This window comes from Ovis aries, chromosome 7, assembly GCF_016772045.2.
Source record: "Ovis aries strain OAR_USU_Benz2616 breed Rambouillet chromosome 7, ARS-UI_Ramb_v3.0, whole genome shotgun sequence".
In the NCBI taxonomy this organism is placed as follows: domain Eukaryota; kingdom Metazoa; phylum Chordata; class Mammalia; order Artiodactyla; family Bovidae; genus Ovis; species Ovis aries.
Genome location: NC_056060.1, coordinates 18,912,096 through 18,933,247, shown reverse-complemented (window position 1 = coordinate 18,933,247; position 21,152 = coordinate 18,912,096). Strand labels below are relative to the sequence as shown.

Below are 21,152 nucleotides of genomic sequence, written 5' to 3'. Positions count from 1 at the left end.
AAATAGACTTTAAAATAAAAGACTGTTACGAGAGACAAAGGATACTACATATGATCAAGGGATCAATCCAAGGAGATACAACACTTGCAAATATATGTGCACCTAACAGAGGAGCACCTCAATATATATATCAAATATTAACAGAAATAAATAGTGAAGTCAACAGTAATCCTGTACTTACATCAATGGACAGAGCATCCAGACAGAAAAAGAAACATAAACCTTAAATAACACATTAGACCAGAGGGACTTAATTACAGAGAAGATCAATGAAAACGAAAAGCTGGTTCTTTGAAAAGATAAGCAAAATTGATGAATCTTTAGCCAGACTTATCAAGAAAAAAAGGGAGAGGACCCAAATTGGTAAAATCAAATCCAATTTCATTTTGCAGATGAGGCTACTGAATCTCAAACCTGCCCGAGACTATAACTGATACTGTTTGGACTGATCAGAACATTCATGCTCTTTCCCACACAATGGGATGTAAATTTCTTTAAACATTTTCTTTTCTAAGTGCTGGCAGAAAAAATTTAGTATCAGTAAACAGTCACATGACTGAGAAATTCTACTTTGCCACTTCAATGGAATACTTATTAAACCATACAGTCAATATGGATATAGCAAAAACTAAAGATAAAAATAACAGGATATCTGAAAACAGCGTGGTTCAGTGTGGTAACTGCTCAATCCTATTTTGAAAAACCTGCTTAACTACTGAATATTCTGAAGCTGAACTTTGCACACTGGATCTTTCTGACTCTAAAACAAGGGAACACAATACCAACAAAAGATCTTTTTCCTATTATGTACCATGTAACGTCGATGGTATACGGTCATGCAGGTGTATGACTTAAACAGGCTGCTATTGAGTAAAATATTACAAGACTCTTAAGTTCTGTCATTTACAATGTTAACACAAATGGCGTATTCAAACTTTTACAGTAGACTACCTTGTGGTACAATTCAATCATGCTATGTATCTGGAAAAGGAGATCTTTGGTTTTAATTTATAAGACTGTACTAGTTTCGGTCAAAAAATTTCTTTCTGGGATGAATCTTAGGTAGACAGGAAAGATTGCTCTCACAGGTACTGTTCTAAGACGGAGACAATCTGACATCTAGATATACTTTACACTATCATTATCAGAAAGACAACAACTTTTCCCAGAGAAGACTCCGAACTTTTCAGTCTCGACTATATGCCTAAGCCAACGGTTATTGAAACAATATTGCCTTATCATTATCTACACTCCTGGCTTCAGCAATTGTGTCCTTTTGCGATTCCTCCCTCCCTATTCCACCTCCATGCCTGATTGCCTGTTGCTAATTTTTTTTTCCTGCTCCCAGCTTCCATTAGGTATCCCTATCTATTTCAAATATACTGACTTGAAATGAAAATTTTTTTGGTAGCTTTACTCTCTGACTTTTAGTTTCAACTTATGCCTGCTATGTGACCTGTACTTATTTACACTTACTGGGTTTTCCCTTCCTGACTAAAAGGAACTGGGTTATTGCCTCTGTGGTCACTGAGTGGTGAGGTTATTTTGAGCCATGAGGGCTGGGGGCAGGGTTAGGCTAGGAAGGTAGCTGAAATTATAAGTTTTGCAGCTGAAGCTAATCTTTGGCTTTCAAGTCTCATATACATTGTAATCTAATCCTCATTAAGAATAGAATATGTGTATATGACATATCATTTAAATTATTTGAAATAACTGTAAAAACACATCCATAATTTAGAAGGAAGAGCACTTCATTTTACTCATTTCCACATTTCAAAAATTACACTGTCTGCATTTTGAATTAAGTGAAAGAGTTGAGAAAGGTCACTTTTTCTCCTTTGTATCTCAAAAATAAACGAACTTTGACGAAGTTTCAGATGCAAAACAAGAGGTCCACCACAGACATTAATTTTAACAAAGTTATTTAAGAGTCCCCCTTTCTTAAAGGGCTCCAGGAATTAGATGGGTGACTATGGGCTAACACCATCTTTATCAAGTATTGGCAAAGGTTATAGATGGGAAAGCCTTTGCTTGTTGAACGGAAGAGGAGGTATCACAGAACTGAGTAACTGATAAAACTTCAATCCTGAATTAGGTTAGGTCTTGATCTGCTTCCAGCTAGTTGATCTCTTGAAATATGTGGGCTGTGCAGTAAGTCTTTGGTTGCTGTATGATTTTCTTCTTGCTTCTAAATTTCACATATTCTCAATTTGTTTTACAGATCAATCTTTTTTCTTTGGACTAAACCAACGTGGATAAGGGAGCCCAAAAGGGAATTAATCAGTTTTGGTGCATATTTTGAAGACACTTTCACAGAACATATTGCTCTGAAGTTAGGGTTAAAGTGACACTTTCCATTAGGATAATGTGGAGGACAACATTCTCTCAGGAGAAAGTAAGCATTCCAAGCTTTCCTCTCCTAGGCATCTTCCCTCAGGCACTGAGACTGCAGCCATCCAATTCATGGGGACAGGCAGAAAGAGACTTCAAGAGTCAAACATATTTCAACAGCTAATTTTTGGCAAGTCTGGCAATGAGATCTTTCCATTCTTCTCTCTTCTTTGTGATGTATGTAGGAGTGAGTAGCTGCAGTAGTGATTCTGGCTGTTGTCTAAAGAAGTTCTGACACAAGGCCTCAGTGTTACATATCACGTACATCCCACAGTCATAGCTGTTTTGTTGAGCAGGGGCTTTCTCTTCCACAAAGGCCAGTTTGTTTCCTTTTCTGCCTAAGAAAGCCTCTAGTTTCTCTGCTACCTGTTTTGCATGGAATAAGTTACTTCCACCATAAGAATCATAATGAAAAAAGCCATTTCTATCTTGCAGATAAACCAACAAGCTCCAGTGGGTTCCCCCAGCTGCGTGGTTGGAATTATCATTGATGGCTAAAAATATAACTCTCTTATTGCGGAGGTCCAAGGGTTCAAGGAACATGTCGATTTCTGCCGGGTTGCCAGTGCACTTGATGAACTGAGTAACTTCGGGGCTGATGAAACAGACTTGGTCAGAGCAGTCATGAAATTGACTGTTGGCAAAGTACTCAAAGGCAAACCCAATAACATGGTCATTGAGCCAGCTTGGAGGATCCAGTAGTGAGACGTCTGATTGCCGCAGTAGACTGTCCATGTAACTCAAGACTACTGGGTCCATCTTGTACTGACCAGAGCTGCTCAGAAATTCCAGAAGCTGAAGGAGAGGCAGAAGACAATATTTACTGTTGAATACGATACTTGACTGTAAAACGGGGATCATAAATAGCAGTTGCTCTTACAAGGTTTGGGGTAAAGATTAAATATAATTGTAAAGTGTTTAGCAACCATGCATGGTTAAGGATAAACATTAAAAAAAAAACAAAAAACACACATCTAATTTAACAACCAGAATGAAAAACTTGGAAATTCTCCATATGAAATAGTAAGCACATACTTAAAAATCTCTTAAAATGCTGACATTAGTTAAAATTGTAACTGTTCTATCAAACTCTACATCATTAACCATATATTCGCCCCTTTAATGAATATGCATTATAAGAATGGCAAATTATGTTAAAGATGAATTATCAGAGACCAATTTAAATGTTACTAATTACTAAGAGAAACAGTTTCCATTTCAACATTAATTTTCAAGAGATAAGATAAAATATTGCTTCCTCATTGCGTGATGGAAAGTGAGAGTTGTAGTTAAAAGGAACTGTAATTTCAAGAACAGAAAACAATGGGAGAAATACAAATGAAATTCATTCCTGGTTCTTCCTAGTTAGTAACATGAATGACAGTCTTTCCCGTCTTTAACCTCAAGGGGTAAGATGAAGACTATACAGTGTTTATAATGTAACTTAGGAATTCTTTTGGCAGTGAGGCGTGGCAAACGAATCAGGCAATCTGGGTCTAGCCCTAGTTCTACCATTGATTTGCTGGTATTATCCGATTTTTGTCCTTGTTTCTAGTTATCTGTGAAAAGGCCCCAGAGAGTTGTAGAAAAGGCCAAATAATTTTACTTGAAGGTATTAAAAAGAGTATAAAATAAAATGTTGTTCAAATAGTATTTATGTTATTAATTGGATAACAGTAAGATGATAAGGCTTTGTTTTTTCCAGTGGTCATGTATGAACGGGAGAGTTGGACTGTGAAGAAGGCTGAGTGCCAAAGAATTGATGGTTTTGAACTGTGGTGTTGGAGAAGACTCTTGAGAGTCCCTTGGACTGCAAGGAGATCCAACCAGTCCATTCTGAAGGCGATCAGCCCTGGGATTTCTTTGGAAGGAATGATGCTAAAGCTGAAACTCCAGTACTTTGGCCACCTCATGCGAAGACTTGACTCATTGGAAAAGACTCTGATGCTGGGAGGGATTGGGGGCAGGAGGAGAAGGGGACGACAGAGGATGAGATGGCTGGATGGCATCACCGACTCGATGGACGTGAGTTTGAGTGAACTCCAGAAGTTGGTGATGGACAGGGAGGCCTGGCGTGCTGCAATTCACGGGGTTGCAAAGAGTCGGACATGACTGAGCAACTGAACTGAAGATGATAAGACAATTTGGATAGAGGCCCAAACCAATCAAAGCAAATAAGGTTTGGAAACAAATGTCCATTTATACATCTTGTTCAAATGAAGGCATGACTAAATTAAGAGTGGGAGCAAGACAAGTCATAGAGTAAGATTTATATGCTCATGATCCTCTTAAAGCAAGGTGTTGACAGAGACAAGTCAGATAAGTGTGGTAATACTGATATGACATTTAAACTCAGAGTTCACTGCTTATGCACTCACTTGGCAACATAATATTTCTAGAAATCACAAAGCAATAAACTGCCCCATGCAGACTGAGAGTACAAAGCAAAGTGTATTATAAGAAAATAATACTGCTATGAAAGACTAGGCTAGAATAGCGACATCAATTTAATCAATTCTGGCCATTAGATCAGTTATTTTACTACTTGGTTAGAGTATTAAAACAATAAATTTTTTTGACACAATCATTTTCATATCATCAAAACCCTGCAAAAACCCACAAAGTGAAATAAATGTACTCCTGAAGAAAAGAAAGCTAAAGTAATGATGTAATTAGGAAGCACCAAAGATGGTTTTTCTGTGCATACAGAATATCACAATATGAACTATTTCAAAATGAATACAAGGCTGTTGATGAGTGGATATATCTATATAAAATAAGACAGCATGAATTAAGATTTTTCTTAAGAAGAAAGAATAACTTGAGCAGAGGCCTAAACTGGAGCTAGGAACAAAATTAACGAGGCATAGAGCACGTTTGTTATGGGTGGGCCACAAATTTGGCTCTTAGCTTTTGGCAGCTAACTACAGAGTGTTAAGTTAAACATTCACAATGTCCATAAGGGAAAAACAAAGCAACTGCTCAGGAGAAGTAAAAGCATTCTTTGTATTAAGGTCAGACAGATTTCTCTCAAGAAATTTTCATAAAAAACATGGAGTATCATAACATCTTTATATTATGCGACATTAATATATATAACATATATGGGGTATATAATATTGTTGTAAAAGATGAAATAATTTCACAGTACTATTTCTAACAATGATCTTTAATATTCAGTCTGATGGGAAAAGAGCAAACAGCTATCTAGTAAAAGCAGCTGTGGAGAGGCTAGGTGCTCAGCTGGTTGCTGATGGGACTGTATTTAAGAGTATATGAGTATGAAAAAGGAATGACTGCATGCGCCTTGAGCAAGGCTTCTTGACTCTCTCCCTCATGTCTTCAGTGACTACTAGGAGTGGTAAGGGCCAGATGGCAGTGCTTGCTAAATACTTGGAGACCTGCTCTCTAAGCTGCCAGCTGAAATCAGTCCCGTACATTAAGAGCAAATCCAACTAGGGATAGAAGCTCACAACAAGAAGGGTGTCTGAATAGATATGCATCTCACCGTGGAGAATGTGTCCACAAGTAGGGTCAAGATTTTCTTTAGAAAATAGTTTTTGTGGTGTGTCTGATTTTGAAAACATCCAACATATAGATAATGTGTTAATCAAGGACTTAATTCTATTCCAAACAGTTCAGTTGCTCAGTTGTGTCCGACTCTTTGCAACTCCATGAATCGCAGCATGCCAGGCCTCCCTGTCCATCACCAACTCCCGGAGTTCACTCAGACTCACGTCCATCGAGTTGGTGATGCCATCCAGCCATTTCATCCTCTGTCGTCCCCTTCTCCTCCTGCCCCCAATCCCTCCCAGCATCAGAGTCTTTTCCAATGAGTCAACTCTTCGCGTGAGGTGGCCAAAGTACTGGAGTTTCAGCTTTAGCATCATTCTTTCCAAAGAACACCTAGGACTGATCTCCTTTCGAATGGACTGGTTGGATCTCCTTGCAGTCCAAGGGACTCTCAAGAGTCTTCTCCAACACCACAGTTCAAAAGCATCAATTCTTTGGTGCTCAGCTTTCTTCACAGTCCAACTCTCACATCCATACATGACTACTGGAAAAAGCATAACCTTGATTAGACGGACCTTTGTTGGCAAAGTAATGAGTCTCTGCTTTTTAATATGCTATCTAGGTTGGTCATAACTTTCCTTCCGTACAGCATGATTGCAATAGGTTAGCCGTAACAATTCTAAAGCAAATGAAACCAAACTGGTCAAACCACCTTGGCCAAGAAAATGGACGCTAAAGTTCACATTTTAAGACTTGAATTTTAGACTCCATTCTGTTATTCAGTGGTTATGTCATCATAAAAAACTACTTCATTTCTTTAAGCCAGTTTCCTTTTCTGTAAAGTGAGAATATTAATACATGACCTTTACCACAGGGTATGTGTCAATATTAAATGAAGAAACACAGGTAACTAACATTTAAAAAAGTATAACATACGGTAACATTTAAAAAAATGTAACATACGGTAGCATTTCTGGATATCTACGGGGTCATCAGGAAATTTACATCTCAGCATCTGGTAACTGTACTATATCACACTGAACAAATGTTTACTGAATGTTACCTATGTGCTAGGGGCTAGAAAATCAAAATGGGAATAAAAGTCATAGTTTTTACCCTCACTGAGCTTAACCCTATTATGTTATAATGAACCCATAATGAATATACATATCTCTTTTACTCAATAAATACCTATCAAGTAGCTAATGCAGATGGAGAAGGAAATGCAACCCACTCCAGTATTCTTGCCTGGAGAATTTCATGGACAGAGGAGCCTGGTGGGCTGCAGTCCATGGGGTAACAAACAGTCAGACACGACTGAGTGACTAACACACACACATCTAATGCAGTTGTCATGGAAAATATAAAGATGTGTAAGGTGGCTTATACTCAAAAGAAAAAAACTGGTAAACCACAAATAAAATGAATTCAAAAGGGAAATGCATGGAGAGCTCAAATTAGGAAAGTCTTCAAGGAGAAAGTGGCATAAAAGTGGGCTCTTGAAAAGCAGAGAGGTGGATGCATGGAGGAGGGCATTAAGAAGGCAGAGGCAAGGAAAGTGCCTTTAAGTTTAGTCCACTCTGGCTGGAATGAAGTGGGAACAGTGATGCAGATGAAGGTTGGAGGAAGATTATTAGAAGCTAGGTGCTGATAAACTGATTTCTAGGTGTAAAGTCTAGAACTTATACTGGAGGAAATGGGGAACCATTAATGGCTATGTCAATGCTTTAGAAAGACTGATGATTCAGGCATGGTATATAGGATTAATTGGTAGGGAGAGACATTGGAGATAGAGATCAATTCGATTTTTAATGAAAGTAAAGGTAGGAGGAGGATATGATGTAAACCAGGGGAAATGGTAGTAGGGGAAAGGCAAGGAGGAAAAGATATTATTATAGACAGAATCAGTAAGGGATCAGAGGAGGGTAGATAAGAGAGAAGAATTAAGAAACAGTTTGGAGAATTTTGTTGGAGTGACCAGAAGGGCAATGATCCCATCATTAATGGGGTAAGGGGACAAAAAGAGATGAAGTAGGCCTAGCACAAGAACGAGGAGCCATTTAGAGCCATCCCAGGGATATTTCCTTTCTATACAGCGAGCACTGTACTTAGCATATCTGAGGTACAATTAATGTTTGTCAGATGAATGAAATACTTTTAAAGGGAGTCAGGAAATACAAATTAAGGGAAATAAGGCATATAACATTTTTATATTGTAATATCCCTGCTTTTGCTTTAGTTTTGTGTTTTGTCTGTTTTCTTCTGTTGATTAGCAGTAAATTCCTTTACAATTAAAAGATCTATGTTTTTGGTCTTGGTGGAAGGTATAGGAATACTGGGGAGACAATGACTTCCTCATAGCTGTGTGTGTAAAACTAAAATACAGTATAGTTCTATGTTCTGGAGCCAGGAGGCTTTGAGTTTGGGCTCTGACTTCCACTTGCTAACTGTGCGACTGGCTGGGCAAGCTATTCATCCTCTTTCCAGGCCTCATTTTCCTCATGAGTAAAATGAGGTGGTAATAAAACCTGTCTCTCAGAGCTGCTTTATGAATTAGAAACATGACTGAAAAGACTTAGCACGTTCTCTGGTAGATGGCAAGCTCTCAAGGAAAACTTGTTTCCTTCCCCATTCCCTATATATTTTGGGTGGTAATAATGGATCTTAAAGATTTCTCAAAAATAAAGAGTCTGTTTGTCTCTTTATATAAAGGTACAAAGATAGATCCGGCCAGGGCAGGACTGTGCATTTGAACTTTACCTTTGACGTGAGCAGAGGTGAATGCTAACACCACAGAAAAGTAGTCTCTCAACCTGAGTGAAGCAATGTTGTTAGCGTGTCATCAGCATACTCAAACCTGGTGGTGGTGGTGGTGGTCAGTGGCTTCAGTCACGTCTGACTCTTTGTAACCCCAGGCACCTCTGTCCATGGGTTTCTCCAGGCAAGAATACTGGAGTGGGTTGCCATTTCCTTCTGCAGGGGATCTTCCTGACCCAGGGATTAAACCCACATCTCTAGAGTCTCCTGTGTTGCAGGCAGACTCTTGTAATTATGGGGTTTACTTTAGTATATCTTCCAACTTCTGTAGCTAAGTGAAAACTGAATTCAAAGTATAGAACACTTCCCAAAATATTTAATTTTAACAAGAGACTATTTTTTAATATTCATCTTAAAATCCTTAAAGTGTATACGACTTAAATATTTCTGTTATAAAAACCAGGCAATTAAATAAAAATTAAAGGGAAAATTATAATTCAACAAGAACCATTCTGATTTCCTGCTGATGTAAGTAAGGCAAGAAGCTGCAGGTTCAGTAGGAAAAACACTAGGTTGGGAGTCAGCAAATTTGGGATTCAATTCAGATCTGCAATCAACCAGTTGTTTGACTCTGGAGAAGACATTTAAAACCCTTGGGTCTCATCTGTAAAGTGAGGTTTGGACCAGATAAATAGTGGTTCTACCCGGGGAGGCATGTCAAAATCATCTATGGAGATTTTAAACACGTGATCTGTCTCTGGGGGGAGGGTCTGGGCACCTGTATCTTTAAGATGTTTCCAAGTGACTCTCTGATTTCTCCAAGATTCTTCTAGCTATGGGCTTCCCCAGTCTCAGTGGCAAAGAGTCTGCCTGCAACACAGGAGACTCTAGAGATGTGGGTTTAATCCCTGGGTCAGAAGATTCCCTGGAGAAGGAAATGGCAACCCACTCCAGTATTCTTGCCTGGAGAAACCCATGGACAGAGGTGCCTGGGGTTACAGTCAGTCAGACATGACTAAAGCCACTGACCACCACCACCACCACTAGCCATAGGGTTCTACAATTCTAAGCTCTCATCTTTAAAATCTTCCCTTCCTCTCTAAAGTTTTACTGGAACAAAATCATGCTCATTAGTTCACATATTCTTTATGGCTACTTTAAAAAATGTTTATCTATTTGGCTGTGACAGGTCTTACAGGCGGTGGCAAACTCTTCCTTGAAGCAGGTAGTATCTAGCTCACCGACCAGGGACCGAACCTAGGCCCTCTGCAATGGGAGCGAGGAGTCTTACCACTGAACCACCAAGGAAGTCTTTTATGGCTATTTTTCAGCTTTAAGAGCTCAGTAGCCTGTGAAGTCTAACATATTTACTGTTTGGCCTCTCAGACAAAAACTTTGCCAGTCTCTGTTCTAGACCATATAATGTAATCTGTTCTAAATGCCTAGGCTGAATTAATTTTAAGAGCTTTTAGGGGTCTAATAAAGCACTGAGGCTATTTGTTAAAATATCTTTAAGATAGAGATTAACCTTTAACTAGAGGTATTACTGCCGTTTCAATTGGAATTTTTGATGAGGAAATGCTTAATTAGTAGATATAAGAACTACTTTATAGATGCGTGAGTAAATATTCATTTTATAAGATCAAAAATACACATCAAGAGTTTAATTAATAAGCATTTTAAAGTATGTAGCAATTCTCATAACTTTTGGGATAATATGCCTGTTGTGGTTAAAATAGTGATCCAGTAGTGATCCAGATAAGCTTTACTGTAAAGCCCCAAAGAAAACCTACTATCCCAGAACTGTGACCTTTACTCATTTCCCCCCCCAAATTATTCAGTAAGAGTTCCTTAAAAAAAAAAGGAACAGCTTCATTCAGTTATGTTTTTAAACACTGTAAAGTGCAAAGTGCAGCTGTTTATCATTTTAAGTGAAGATTCTAACAGTCAGTAGTTTCTAAATGCAATTTTCTTTCCCCCTCCTTACTCCCTTCAGTTTTTGTTTTAAATTGTATCTAACTGCAACTGCTCACAAATGTGGTCAGCGCTCCTATACATATATGGCTAGCTGCTAGCAAGATTCAATACACACACACACACACCAAAAATCAAACACAGGCTAACTCCAATGCATCTTCCTAGAGCTTCAATTTCACTAGCATTGGGGGAAAAGAGCTAAGCAATTTAAATATTTTTTAAATCTTAAATACTAAAAATATTTTAATCAGTGACTTACAATACCTTAATTATTAACATAAACATGGATATAACAGCATAAAATGCAACATCAGTACAGATTTTTAAAATAAGAGATTAGCAGAGCACTTTTGCACCAGAGGAAAGCAATTATCTCTGCTTCATTCACCCTACTCTGATGGCTTGGACACTTCAGTGGGACAGTTTAGTCAGTCTCCAAACTTGATAGCTAGAGGTGGTGGTCAGTGGTTCAGTCATGTCTGACTCTTTGTAACCCCAGGCACCTCTGTCCATGGGATTCTCCAGGCAAGAATATTGGAGTGGGTTGCCATTTCCTTCTCCAGGGAATCTTCCTGACCCAGGGATTGAACCCATGTCTCCAGAGTCTCCTGCACTGCAGGCAGATTCTTTACCAACTGCCTGCAATACAGGAGACCTGGGTTCGATCCCTGGGTCGGGAAGATCCCCTGGAGAAGGGAATGGCAACCCACTCCAGTATTCTTGCCTGGAGAATCCCATGGACTGAAGTATAGCCCAGGGGGTCACAAAGAATTAGATAAGATTGAGTGACTAACACTTTCATACTTGATAGGCCTGTAACATAAATCACTAATTCTTAGGAACCAGATTCCCTAATAAACCAGTTGATAAGTCTTGCTGATTCTACAGCCAAAATGTTCTGGACCTGTCCCAACACTTTCCATCTTCACTACCACCACCTCAGTCAAGTCCATCATTATTTCTTATCTTGATAGAGCCTAACATGTCTCCTTATTTCCACTATTAACCCCTCCAGTAAATTCACCATACAGCTGTCAAGAGTAATTGTTTAAACATTTAAGTGAGTTCACATCTGTCCTGTCCTCTGGCAGTACACTGTCACACTCAGGAATAAATGTGAACTTCCCACCCTAGCTGCTTAAAATCCATCCTCCCACCTCCCACCCCACCCTCCAATGATTACATGGCCGTAGGCACCTCTCCAACCTCATTTCCATTACTCTTCCCCCTTGCCCACTAAGCTCCAGCCACACCAACTTTCCTCAAACATGCCATGTTTTCTTCCTCCTGAGGGCTGGGCTACTAGCTGTGCCTGAACCTTCTAGTGGTTGGCACCATGTGCTGGGTAATTTCAGTTTAAATGCCACTTATTCACAGAGCTCTCCCATGTTCATCCAAAACAAGAGGCCACCACTCTCTTGTCCCCTAATTTCAATTCCTTGTGGAACTGAAATAGACAGCACTTGTGGTTATCTGACAGTTTCTTTTTCACTGTTTCTTCATTAATATTTTCCCCCTCTCCCTGAGGCCAAAAACATAAGCTCCATGATCATAAGAGAATAAAGAATCTTCTCTGCCTAAACCTGCTTACCATTCTGGTCCCCTGGATCTTCAACAAAACTTGTTGGGCATATGCTCAGTAAATAATAATTGTAGAATAAATGGATACTCACCTGATATAAATCATGTTCTGCAAATAAATTTTTACTGTTGAGTCTTAGAAGTGTAAGTGGAAGTCGCTCAGTTGTGTCCGACTCTTTGCGACCCCCATGGAATACCCCATGGAATTCTCCAGGCCAGAATACTGGAGTGGGTAACTGCTTCCTTCTCCAGGGAATCTTCCCAACCCAGGGATCAAACCCAGGTCTCCTGCACTGCAGGCGGATTCTTTACCACCTGAGCCACCAGCGAAGCCCCTTAGATGTATAAAGGACTTTCATTCCTTTTAGTCTAACTTCCTACCCCAGGAAGCAATTTTTCATTTCTACTCTCAGGGAAAAACATGCAGGAGTTTGACTTACAACTAGCTGTGTAATATTAGAGCAGAAATAGCTAAGTCAATACAACTGTAAAAAAACCAAATCCATGCAATTGGAAATTTTAAATATGATGATGAAGACATTACAAATCAGTGGGAGAAATATAGGGATTATTCCACGTTTTCACTGATCACTGTGTCTTATAGCAGTGCAATCCAGTAGGACTTTCAGTAACAATGGAAATGCTCTTCATCTGCAATGTCCAATATAGTAGCCATTGGCCACACTAGCTATTGAGCACTGGCAAAGGGCTAGTGAGACTGAAGGACTGATTTTATTTAATTTTAACTCAAATTTAAACAGCTACATGTGGGCAGTGGCTACTATTTTGTTTTTTTCAGCTGCACCTTGTGGCATTTGGGATCTTAGTTCTTCAACCAGAGACTGAGCCCCCTGGAAGCATGGAATCTTAAAGACTTGACTACCTGGGAAGTCCCATGGCTACTATTTTGGACAGCACAGTTTCATAGACTTTTACAGGCATTTCAGGAAAGAAAAAGATTACATGGTTAAGTAAGTTAGGGAAATGCTACATCCCCAAACTCCTTATTGTTGACTCACGATGCACACAAGCATATTAGAGGCTAGGAGAGGTTCTGCAATACAGAAACTTAACTTTTCTCAGTCTGATTCTTTCCCAGCTCCTTTGACCAATGGAACACTTTTTGTTTTCTGTTTTGGTATAATATCTATTAACACCTCACCAACTGTGCAGTGATGTTTGGGATATGCTAACTGGGAAATTTAATAAATGACATTGGGACAATTTGTTAATCATTTGATTAGAAAAAAACTGAAGCTAAATCCTTACTTCAGACCTCATATTGAATTCTATTTCAGATCGAATGAAATTTAAATGCTAAAAAGTGAAACAAAAATATTAAAACAGAGCTTAAAAACACCTTATACAGCTGGCCAATACACACACGAAAAGATACCCAACATCTTATTCATAATCAAAGAAATGTACGTTGAATTAAGATTTCATTGTTCACCTGTTAAATTAGCAAAGATAGGAAAACTGATAATAACCGGCATTGCTGAGTAACTACAGGAAAATGCAGTCTCACTGTAAACAGGAGTGTAAACTAATGTGAGTTTTCTGAAGGATAATTTGCCATTATATTTTAATATTTTGGAAATATGTAGGTATTACACTTTCAGAAATTCATCTTAAGCGAAACTTTAGGATACATGCAAAAATTTAACAAGGATGTTTACCACAGTAATATTTGTAAAAGAAAAACTGGAAATAATCCCAAAGTTTAAAAGAGGACTGGTAAAAAGAACAGGGTTTCCATTTAATGGAATACTTTTCGGCCATTAAAAAATAATTTATTGACATAGAAAGATGCTCATAACATGCTATGAAAAGAAAGGTTATATAAAAACTTGTACAAAATTAGTCAAGGATGATAGCTGTCTATAATCACACATTTTTAAGAATAGGATTTTAATACTTTTAAACTTTTTTCTAACTTTTGATATTGCTTTATTCCCCCCCCCCCCTTTTCTAATGAGTATATAACCAAGAAATACAGCTACTTTCATTCATTCAAGAAAGAAATGTAGCACCTCTCACTTTTACAGTCACCTAAAATCTATCTGGGGCTTCCTTGGTGGCTCAGATGGTAAAGAACCTGCCTGCAATGTGGGAGACATGGGTTTGATCCCTGGGTCAGGAAGATCACCTGGGGAAGCAAATGGCAACTCACTCCAGTATTCCTGCCTGGAGAGTTTCATGGACAGAGGAGCCTGACAGGCTATAGTTCACACGACTAAGTGACTAACACACGCAAAATATGTTTCTTTGACTCACTGGTCTCACTTATGTCCTCTAGGAAAAAAACAATAAGTCTAATCTCTCTTGCACAAAGTTTCAAACACAAATATTTAAATATAATCTGATGTTCATTAAAATTAATTTACACCCAACTTTTCATGTATAATTCCATTTGAATTTCACAAAATGAATCACATTCAAGACCAAATGTGCTTTTCATGTCAGACTAAGCAGAAAAATTTTCAGGAAGGAAGTTGAAGCCTTATTTTTTGGTTTCAATTTCCCCTAATTAAACATTTCCTTTTAATGCTAGCCTAACCCATCCAGAGATTTGTATCAAGTGGTATGTAAAAATTACCATCAAGATTTTATATCTTTCTTGAAGACAAAGATTAGTTTTCACTCATGCCTGCTATCTTCAGTGCCCGAAAACACAAGATTGTTAAACACACAAGATTTCTCAATTTTATAAGTTATTTATGCGTGTGTGCTAAGTTGCTTCAGTTGGGGTCTGACTCTGCGACCCCATGGACATAGCCCGCAGGGCTCCTCTGTACACGGGATTCTCCAGGCAAGAATACTGGAGCTGGTTGCCGTGCCTTCCTCCAGGGGATCTTCCCAACCCAGGGATTGAATCCCCAGGTATCTTACATCTCTTGCACTGGAGGTAGGTTCTTTACCTCTAGCAGCACATGGGAAGCCCCAAATTATTTATAAATTTGAACAATATACCTCTCACGTGAATCTTTTACCAACAGAGGAATTCAGCTCTCAAAGCAGAAAAACCATTTGGTATGATGATGATGTCTGGTAACTCATCAGCCATAAATTCCACTTGGCCCTCCCTTGGGCCAGGGAGATAGACTAAGTAACCTTTTAGGATTTCTTCTAGCACTGAGGCTCTCTATTTATGGTTCTGTTACTTATTAGGCATGGTTAAGGGGTCACGGATCAGAAAAAAAACTTTAGTCTACCATTACACTTCAAAGGTTCCATCTATAGTTGTGTCACAATTTTCCCCCCCTTTCCTATATACTTTGTGTAAATACCAGCCTTTTCTAGAAATGATTTTGTTTAAATTTTCTGAGAAATGACTTAACTGCAAAATTTGAAATGACTGGGACTGTAAATATAGTGGATGGGGAGGACACTTTTAATGAGAGGTTTGAGTAAGATATATTTTACAAAGGAGTAGACAGAATTTTATTTAGTATATAGCTAATATTATACCTTAGGTGATAAGATGCGGTCAAGCTAAAGTTATAATCTGCCTGGTTTCATAAATAATCACTGCACACACAGTAGCTATATGCAAACATCTGGTTTAAAAGAGAATGAAAAAGGCATCGTTTTTAAATTATTTGCCTTGTAGATTTCAAAGCCTGGTAAATTATTTTCTTCCATAGTTAAAAGGTAAACTGTTAGTACAAACTCCTCTTTTAATGAGTCTCAAAAATGTGCTTGGTGAATAGCAGGTGCTCAATAAATATCTTATGAACAAATAAAATAGTGCATTTGTTTTACTGTGCTGATAGGAAAACAGGGTCTGATGGGACCCAACTGTGAATACAGAATTTATCTTTAAATGTTCATTAACACAAATACTTGCTGAGTTATCTGATGAGGTCTGAATTACAGATTATTAAATAGGACTAACCATTTCCAGCATCTGCATATTTTAGCTGTTAATATAAAGTGCAAAGCTGCTACAATAAATAGTAATGGGAAAATTATAGCCAGATTATCCACAAGTTACTGTTTTGAAGGAATTTATTAACCTATCACACTACTCTGTGACAGCATTTACTTATTTTTTTGGCCATGAGGGAAGGCAGGCCTAAGATATTTTAAATCTACAATATAGATGCTCAAAAATAGTAACTGTTACTAGGACAATTGTTTCAGTATCACAACTGTGTTCTAGTGCTTTTGTAATGGGTGAATGCTCAAAGGTGTAGTCATCTAACTGGAAGCTAGAGAAAGGAACTTTCAGAGATTTTCTGTAAGTAATGAAAATCCCTCAGAAATTCAAGAATTCTGCTTTAAAATAGACCTGTTCCCCCATTCCCTACGAAAAGGAAACTTGAACCATACCAATAGGTAAATAGACAAGTGAATATAAACTAGTCATGCTGAAGAAAATAGAATCTGGTCCAGAAAACTAACTTTACATTACTTACTTGGTTTAGTAATACCTGGGCCTCAAATTTAATGTTTTTAATAATATGGTTAAAAAGACACATCATTTGGGGAGTAACTGGGATTTGAGCAGTAAGTTTTCTATAGCCTGGCAACAGTCAATTTCCAAAAAGATGGGTTCCCTAGGCCTTGAGGACTTCCTTTTTGTTTACTAATGCATTTACCCAGCAAAGAAGGTTTAAGGAATTGGCAAGGAGACGAGTCTTGACCTTAAAAGTCACAACTGTAGAACTCACAGGTGTAGACGGAAATATAACCAAAGAAAGGCCTTGGCAACATCTAGGAACCTAGATACATGGTAAAGTGAAGCCGCTCAGTCGTGTCCCACTCTTTGTGACCCCATGGACTGTAGCCTACCAGGCTCCTCAGTCCATGGAATTTCTCAGGCAAGAGTACTAGAGTGGGTTGCCATTTCCTTCTCCTGGGGATGTTCCCAACCCAGGGATCGAACCCAAGTCTCCCGCACTGTAGCTTTACCATCTGAGCCACCAGGGAAGCCCAGATACATGGTAAAGTCACTGCTTATTAGACGTTCTAACATTATCACTACACTACAAAAGAAAGGGCTAGCCTCTTGACCTGGAAAAATGCTAACAGATCTATACACAGGTATGCACCTCTTTGTTGAAAGGCATGTAATTTAGTCCAATCTTTTCCTTTAGGTTGGTCACACGGGAAATAAAGGAACTTAGTAGACTCTTTAGAGATTGCTTTATGATAAAATTTAGTTTTTTAAAAAAATTAATTAATTGCTGGTCTAGCCTCTTCATTCCTATCTTCTCTTTTGATAGAATGTAACCTGTACATTACTGCTAATTATTTTTCAAATAGAACTCTAGTTTCATTATCCTGCTCCACGTTTTTAAACATTTCTCCACTGTCTACCAAAATTAAGTACAAACTACAGCATGGCATATAATAATTTGAACAAAAATAGCCCTAACCTATCTTTGCCAATTTACTTCCTTGTACTTATCCTATATAGCCAAAAGCTCAGTTCTCAAATTATTAGGCAAGTTTATTAGTAGCAGTTACTGCAACTAAATTATAGGAAAAGAGAAATTGCCAGTTTCCTATGCTGATTCCAACAGAAAGGTTGAGAAGTGAACACTGCTCAAGTACTTTTCCAAAACACTTATTTGATCTGTTGTGATCTTGTTTAAAACCATTACAGTGAGCTATTTATAAATCTAGGATCCTTGGACGAGAAGGTGGCTAGAATTAACAGTTCCATGAACTTGGATTAGGGGAAAAAATTGCAACTTTTCAATAACCTCTAGCTGAAATTTAACATCTTCAATAAGTATAGGCAATAATCCTCATATTACTGGTGTCTTTGTCACCAATAGGAATACACTTCCAAATCACATTAAAGTTGTTACAGGTGTCTCAAAATAAAATTTATACTCATCACTATTTTGAAATTACATAATTACCTGGTACCATAAAGAAGGCTGAGCACTGAAGAATCGATGCTTTTGAAACGTGGTGTTGGAGAAGACTCCTGAGAGTCCCCAGGACAGCAAGGAGATCCAACCAGTCAATCCTAAAGGAAACTCAATCCTGAATATTCATTGGAAGGACTGATGCTGAAGTGCCAATATTTTGGACACCTGATGGGAACAGCTGACTCATTAGAAAAGACCCTGATGCTGGGAAAGATGGAAAGCAAGAGAAGGGGACGACAAAGGATGAGAGGTTGGATGGCATCACCGACTCAATGGACATGAGTTCGTGTAAACTCCGGGAGTTGGTGAAGGATAGGGAGGCCCAGCATGCTGCTGTCCATGGGGTTGCAGAGAGTGGGACATGACTGACTGAACAACAGACCTGCTGCCTGATGTTATTTAATGTGTAAGGAATCGCATATGTAACTACATCACACATGTTTTTATATTTTTACAACTTTCAATAAAAATAAGTTCATTTGTTTCTATGTATTTTATTTCATACATCTTTATTATACATATTAATTGCTTGTAGAATATAACCTAAACACTTTAGCATGGAATTCAAGGCTCTTCATTATCTGTTCACACCCACTTTTTCATCTTCATCTCTGTCCCACCCCTACTTTTCATACTAAACTCTAGTCACACCAGACAATGGTGACTCACTCTTATCTGGTGGCTGGTAAGTTTTCGAATTAACCCTAGTTAAACCATTCAGTGGCTTGGGCTTTGCCTTACACAGACTTTCTCTGCCTGCCAAAAGAATTCTTTTAAAGGTTTGTTTTTCCTAATACTATGAGGTCCTAATAGCGCTGATTCTTAAGTCTTTCTCATTCCTTACTCAAATGATTGATGAATTATAAAAGACAGTTTCTAAACTGGCATGGCACTGTGTACTGTACCCCCATCTTCAGGGGTCTGAAGTTTGCTCTTGACTCTCATAGGTTAGCCCAGCTTTGATCTTTTGGGGTAAAGAAATGGGGATGGCCTGGAGCTGGAAGCCTGGATCCCCAGCTGATCAACCCTGGATGGAAGGGAAAAGGAAAGAGAGCAGTAACTGAGGTGGACTTGATTAAGACTGAAAGATGGAACTGCGCCAGAGGGAAAGGCAGGAGTGACTCTTTCCCCCATTTTCCAGAGCCATTATTCAAAACTTCATCACTCTGACCAAGCTCCCATTCCATCTCCAACTCTTTCTCATCAGATGACTCCCATCTTAATGTTACAGGGCCACTTTTATCAACCTTCTGCCCTCCCCTGCTTCTCATTGCTTTCCTTTGTTCTAGTTGAGTGGTTTTTAACCCACAGCCTTACTCATCTCAGAAGTTAAAGAAAAAAAACCCCCGATACCTGGGTTTAATTGGCCTCAGGTGGAGCAACTGCATTGGTTTTATAATTAAAAAGCTTTTCAGGTGACTCTAATGTGCATACAAGATTGAAAGCCACGAATATTCTTGGTTTTGTAAGTTCAATACTCGCACCAATAAATTGTCTTCTCGGTTCCATGGTACTTTTATGCCCCAAAGTCTCCCATCTTGAAAACAGTCTTGTGGCCCACACGCTTGCCCCTAACCACTTTACAACGATGTTTTTTAAAGGGTAGCCTACACTTGCGTGGTTTTCACCAGCTATATTCTTTGATTAACTTTTTACTCTTTCGGCCAGTACTAGCACATGCTTTTGTACTTTCTGCTTCTATCTCTTCTCCTATTTTTTTGACCACCTACTGCTCACTAGCCTTTTAACAAAAATTAAGAGTGACTCAAAGGTCACCTTGGAAGGGGTTCCTCAAGTCTTTCTACACAATCATGCTCAAGAGTATCCTGTCGGTTTTTTCCCCCTACTTTAATTTTACTTTACTACCACTGCGAATCATCTCCTCGTCTCTGACGGAGCGCTTCAGAAAGCTGAAACTATTTCATTTGCTTCTGACTTTCTGGAGTCCAACGCACAGAAACCATTCAGTGAAAAGTCTGAGGGATGAATGAAAAGTAGAACTAGGAAACGGAGGTCGGGGGCGGGGAAATACAGGGCGTGTGTGTGGAAACCAGGAAAGGGGGCTAACAGGAGTGTCGCTGAGAATTCTTGCCATAATTGAAAATGGGGCACAGATACGCTAGATCTCCGTGAACCGCAAAGCGGTCCCCTGCCCGGACCCACAGACCAACAAACCAAAGTAGGGAGCAGGTTTCTTACCTGCTTCGGGCCTCACCACCCCTACCAGCCTCCAAACAGCTCTGTACTGGCCGGAAAAGCTGCGCTATAGTCGTAAATCCAGAGTTTTCTACCCCCAACATTGCGACATTCCTCTCTAGTCCTCTAAGGCGGAGGCTCCCAGCTCTGCCGTAAAGTGAGGAAGAAAGTTTTGGGCGGGGCCGCCTGAGGCCGATGAGGCGGGGCGTGTCCGCCCGAGGCAATTGAAATGGGGCGTGTCCGCGCAAGCGCACGTTGTATTCGCTGGCGGCGTCACGTGCGGGGGCGGGGCCGGGCAGGATCCCGCAGGCGGTAGGGGGCGTGGGAGGTAAGTGCGCGCGCGCCTGCTCGTCTGCAGCCTGGGAGTCGCGCGGGGCGGGGCCGCGTGCGCGGGGTCGGGGGCGCGCGGGCCGGAGCTGACTGGGACGCGGCGGCGGTTGGCTGTGGCTGCTGAGAGTCCAGCCAGGACGCTGAGACGCGGCTGCGAAGGAACCCTCTGGCACCAGCAGAGGCAGCGACACCGGTTGAGGCGGCGGTGCAACGCGTGCTGGGCGGGTGCGGCGGGGGATGTGCCTGCCCAGGCCGGGCGGAGTCTCTCTGACAGGGCGGGGGATGCGCGGCGGCCGCTCGCCTGGACCCTAAAGCAACTGGGCCCACCCTCCCGGAACCGTCCGACCCTCGGTGGTCTCGGTCTCTGCTGTCTCCTCCGGCCTGACCCTGGGGCCGAGGCTGGGAGGCGGCTTCCGCCGAAGAGGAGGGGGCTGCGGTGGCCACCGCGGCGGAGCCCGAGGTAAGACCCGCCCAAGCCGCCCAGCGGCCCTGCCGCCCGGCCCGGCCCACGTCTCAGTC

General features: G+C 40.0%; 2 protein-coding genes across 14 annotated transcripts in view; one reads left to right on the top strand and one right to left on the bottom strand.

The window, feature by feature from the left end:
• Positions 1 to 1,733: 1,733 nt before the first annotated feature.
• Positions 1,734 to 20,367, bottom strand: SENP8 (SUMO peptidase family member, NEDD8 specific). 4 transcript variants are annotated; one of them, XM_060418912.1, is made up of 3 exons: positions 20,307 to 20,367; positions 18,096 to 18,272; positions 1,734 to 3,186 (listed from the first exon to the last, which is right to left on the bottom strand). In XM_060418912.1, exon 3 carries the CDS (start codon positions 3,148 to 3,150, stop codon positions 2,512 to 2,514), a length of 639 nt encoding a protein of 212 aa, XP_060274895.1. In that variant the 5' UTR covers positions 3,151 to 3,186; positions 18,096 to 18,272; positions 20,307 to 20,367; the 3' UTR covers positions 1,734 to 2,511. The 4 variants fall into 4 exon arrangements, with proteins under 4 accessions (XP_060274895.1, XP_060274894.1, XP_060274896.1 ...); XM_060418911.1 differs by having other exon boundaries at positions 18,096 to 18,205; XM_060418913.1 differs by lacking the exon at positions 18,096 to 18,272 and adding an exon at positions 5,900 to 6,448.
• Positions 20,368 to 20,715: 348 nt separating this feature from the next.
• Positions 20,716 to 21,152, top strand: part of MYO9A (myosin IXA) — a 245,425-nt gene continuing 244,988 nt past the window's right edge. For all 10 annotated transcript variants that reach the window (XM_060418900.1, XM_060418902.1, XM_060418897.1 and 7 more), the window contains exon 1: positions 20,716 to 21,093. The gene's annotated coding sequence lies outside the window, so the exon portion shown is untranslated. The remainder of the gene's footprint in view (positions 21,094 to 21,152) is intronic.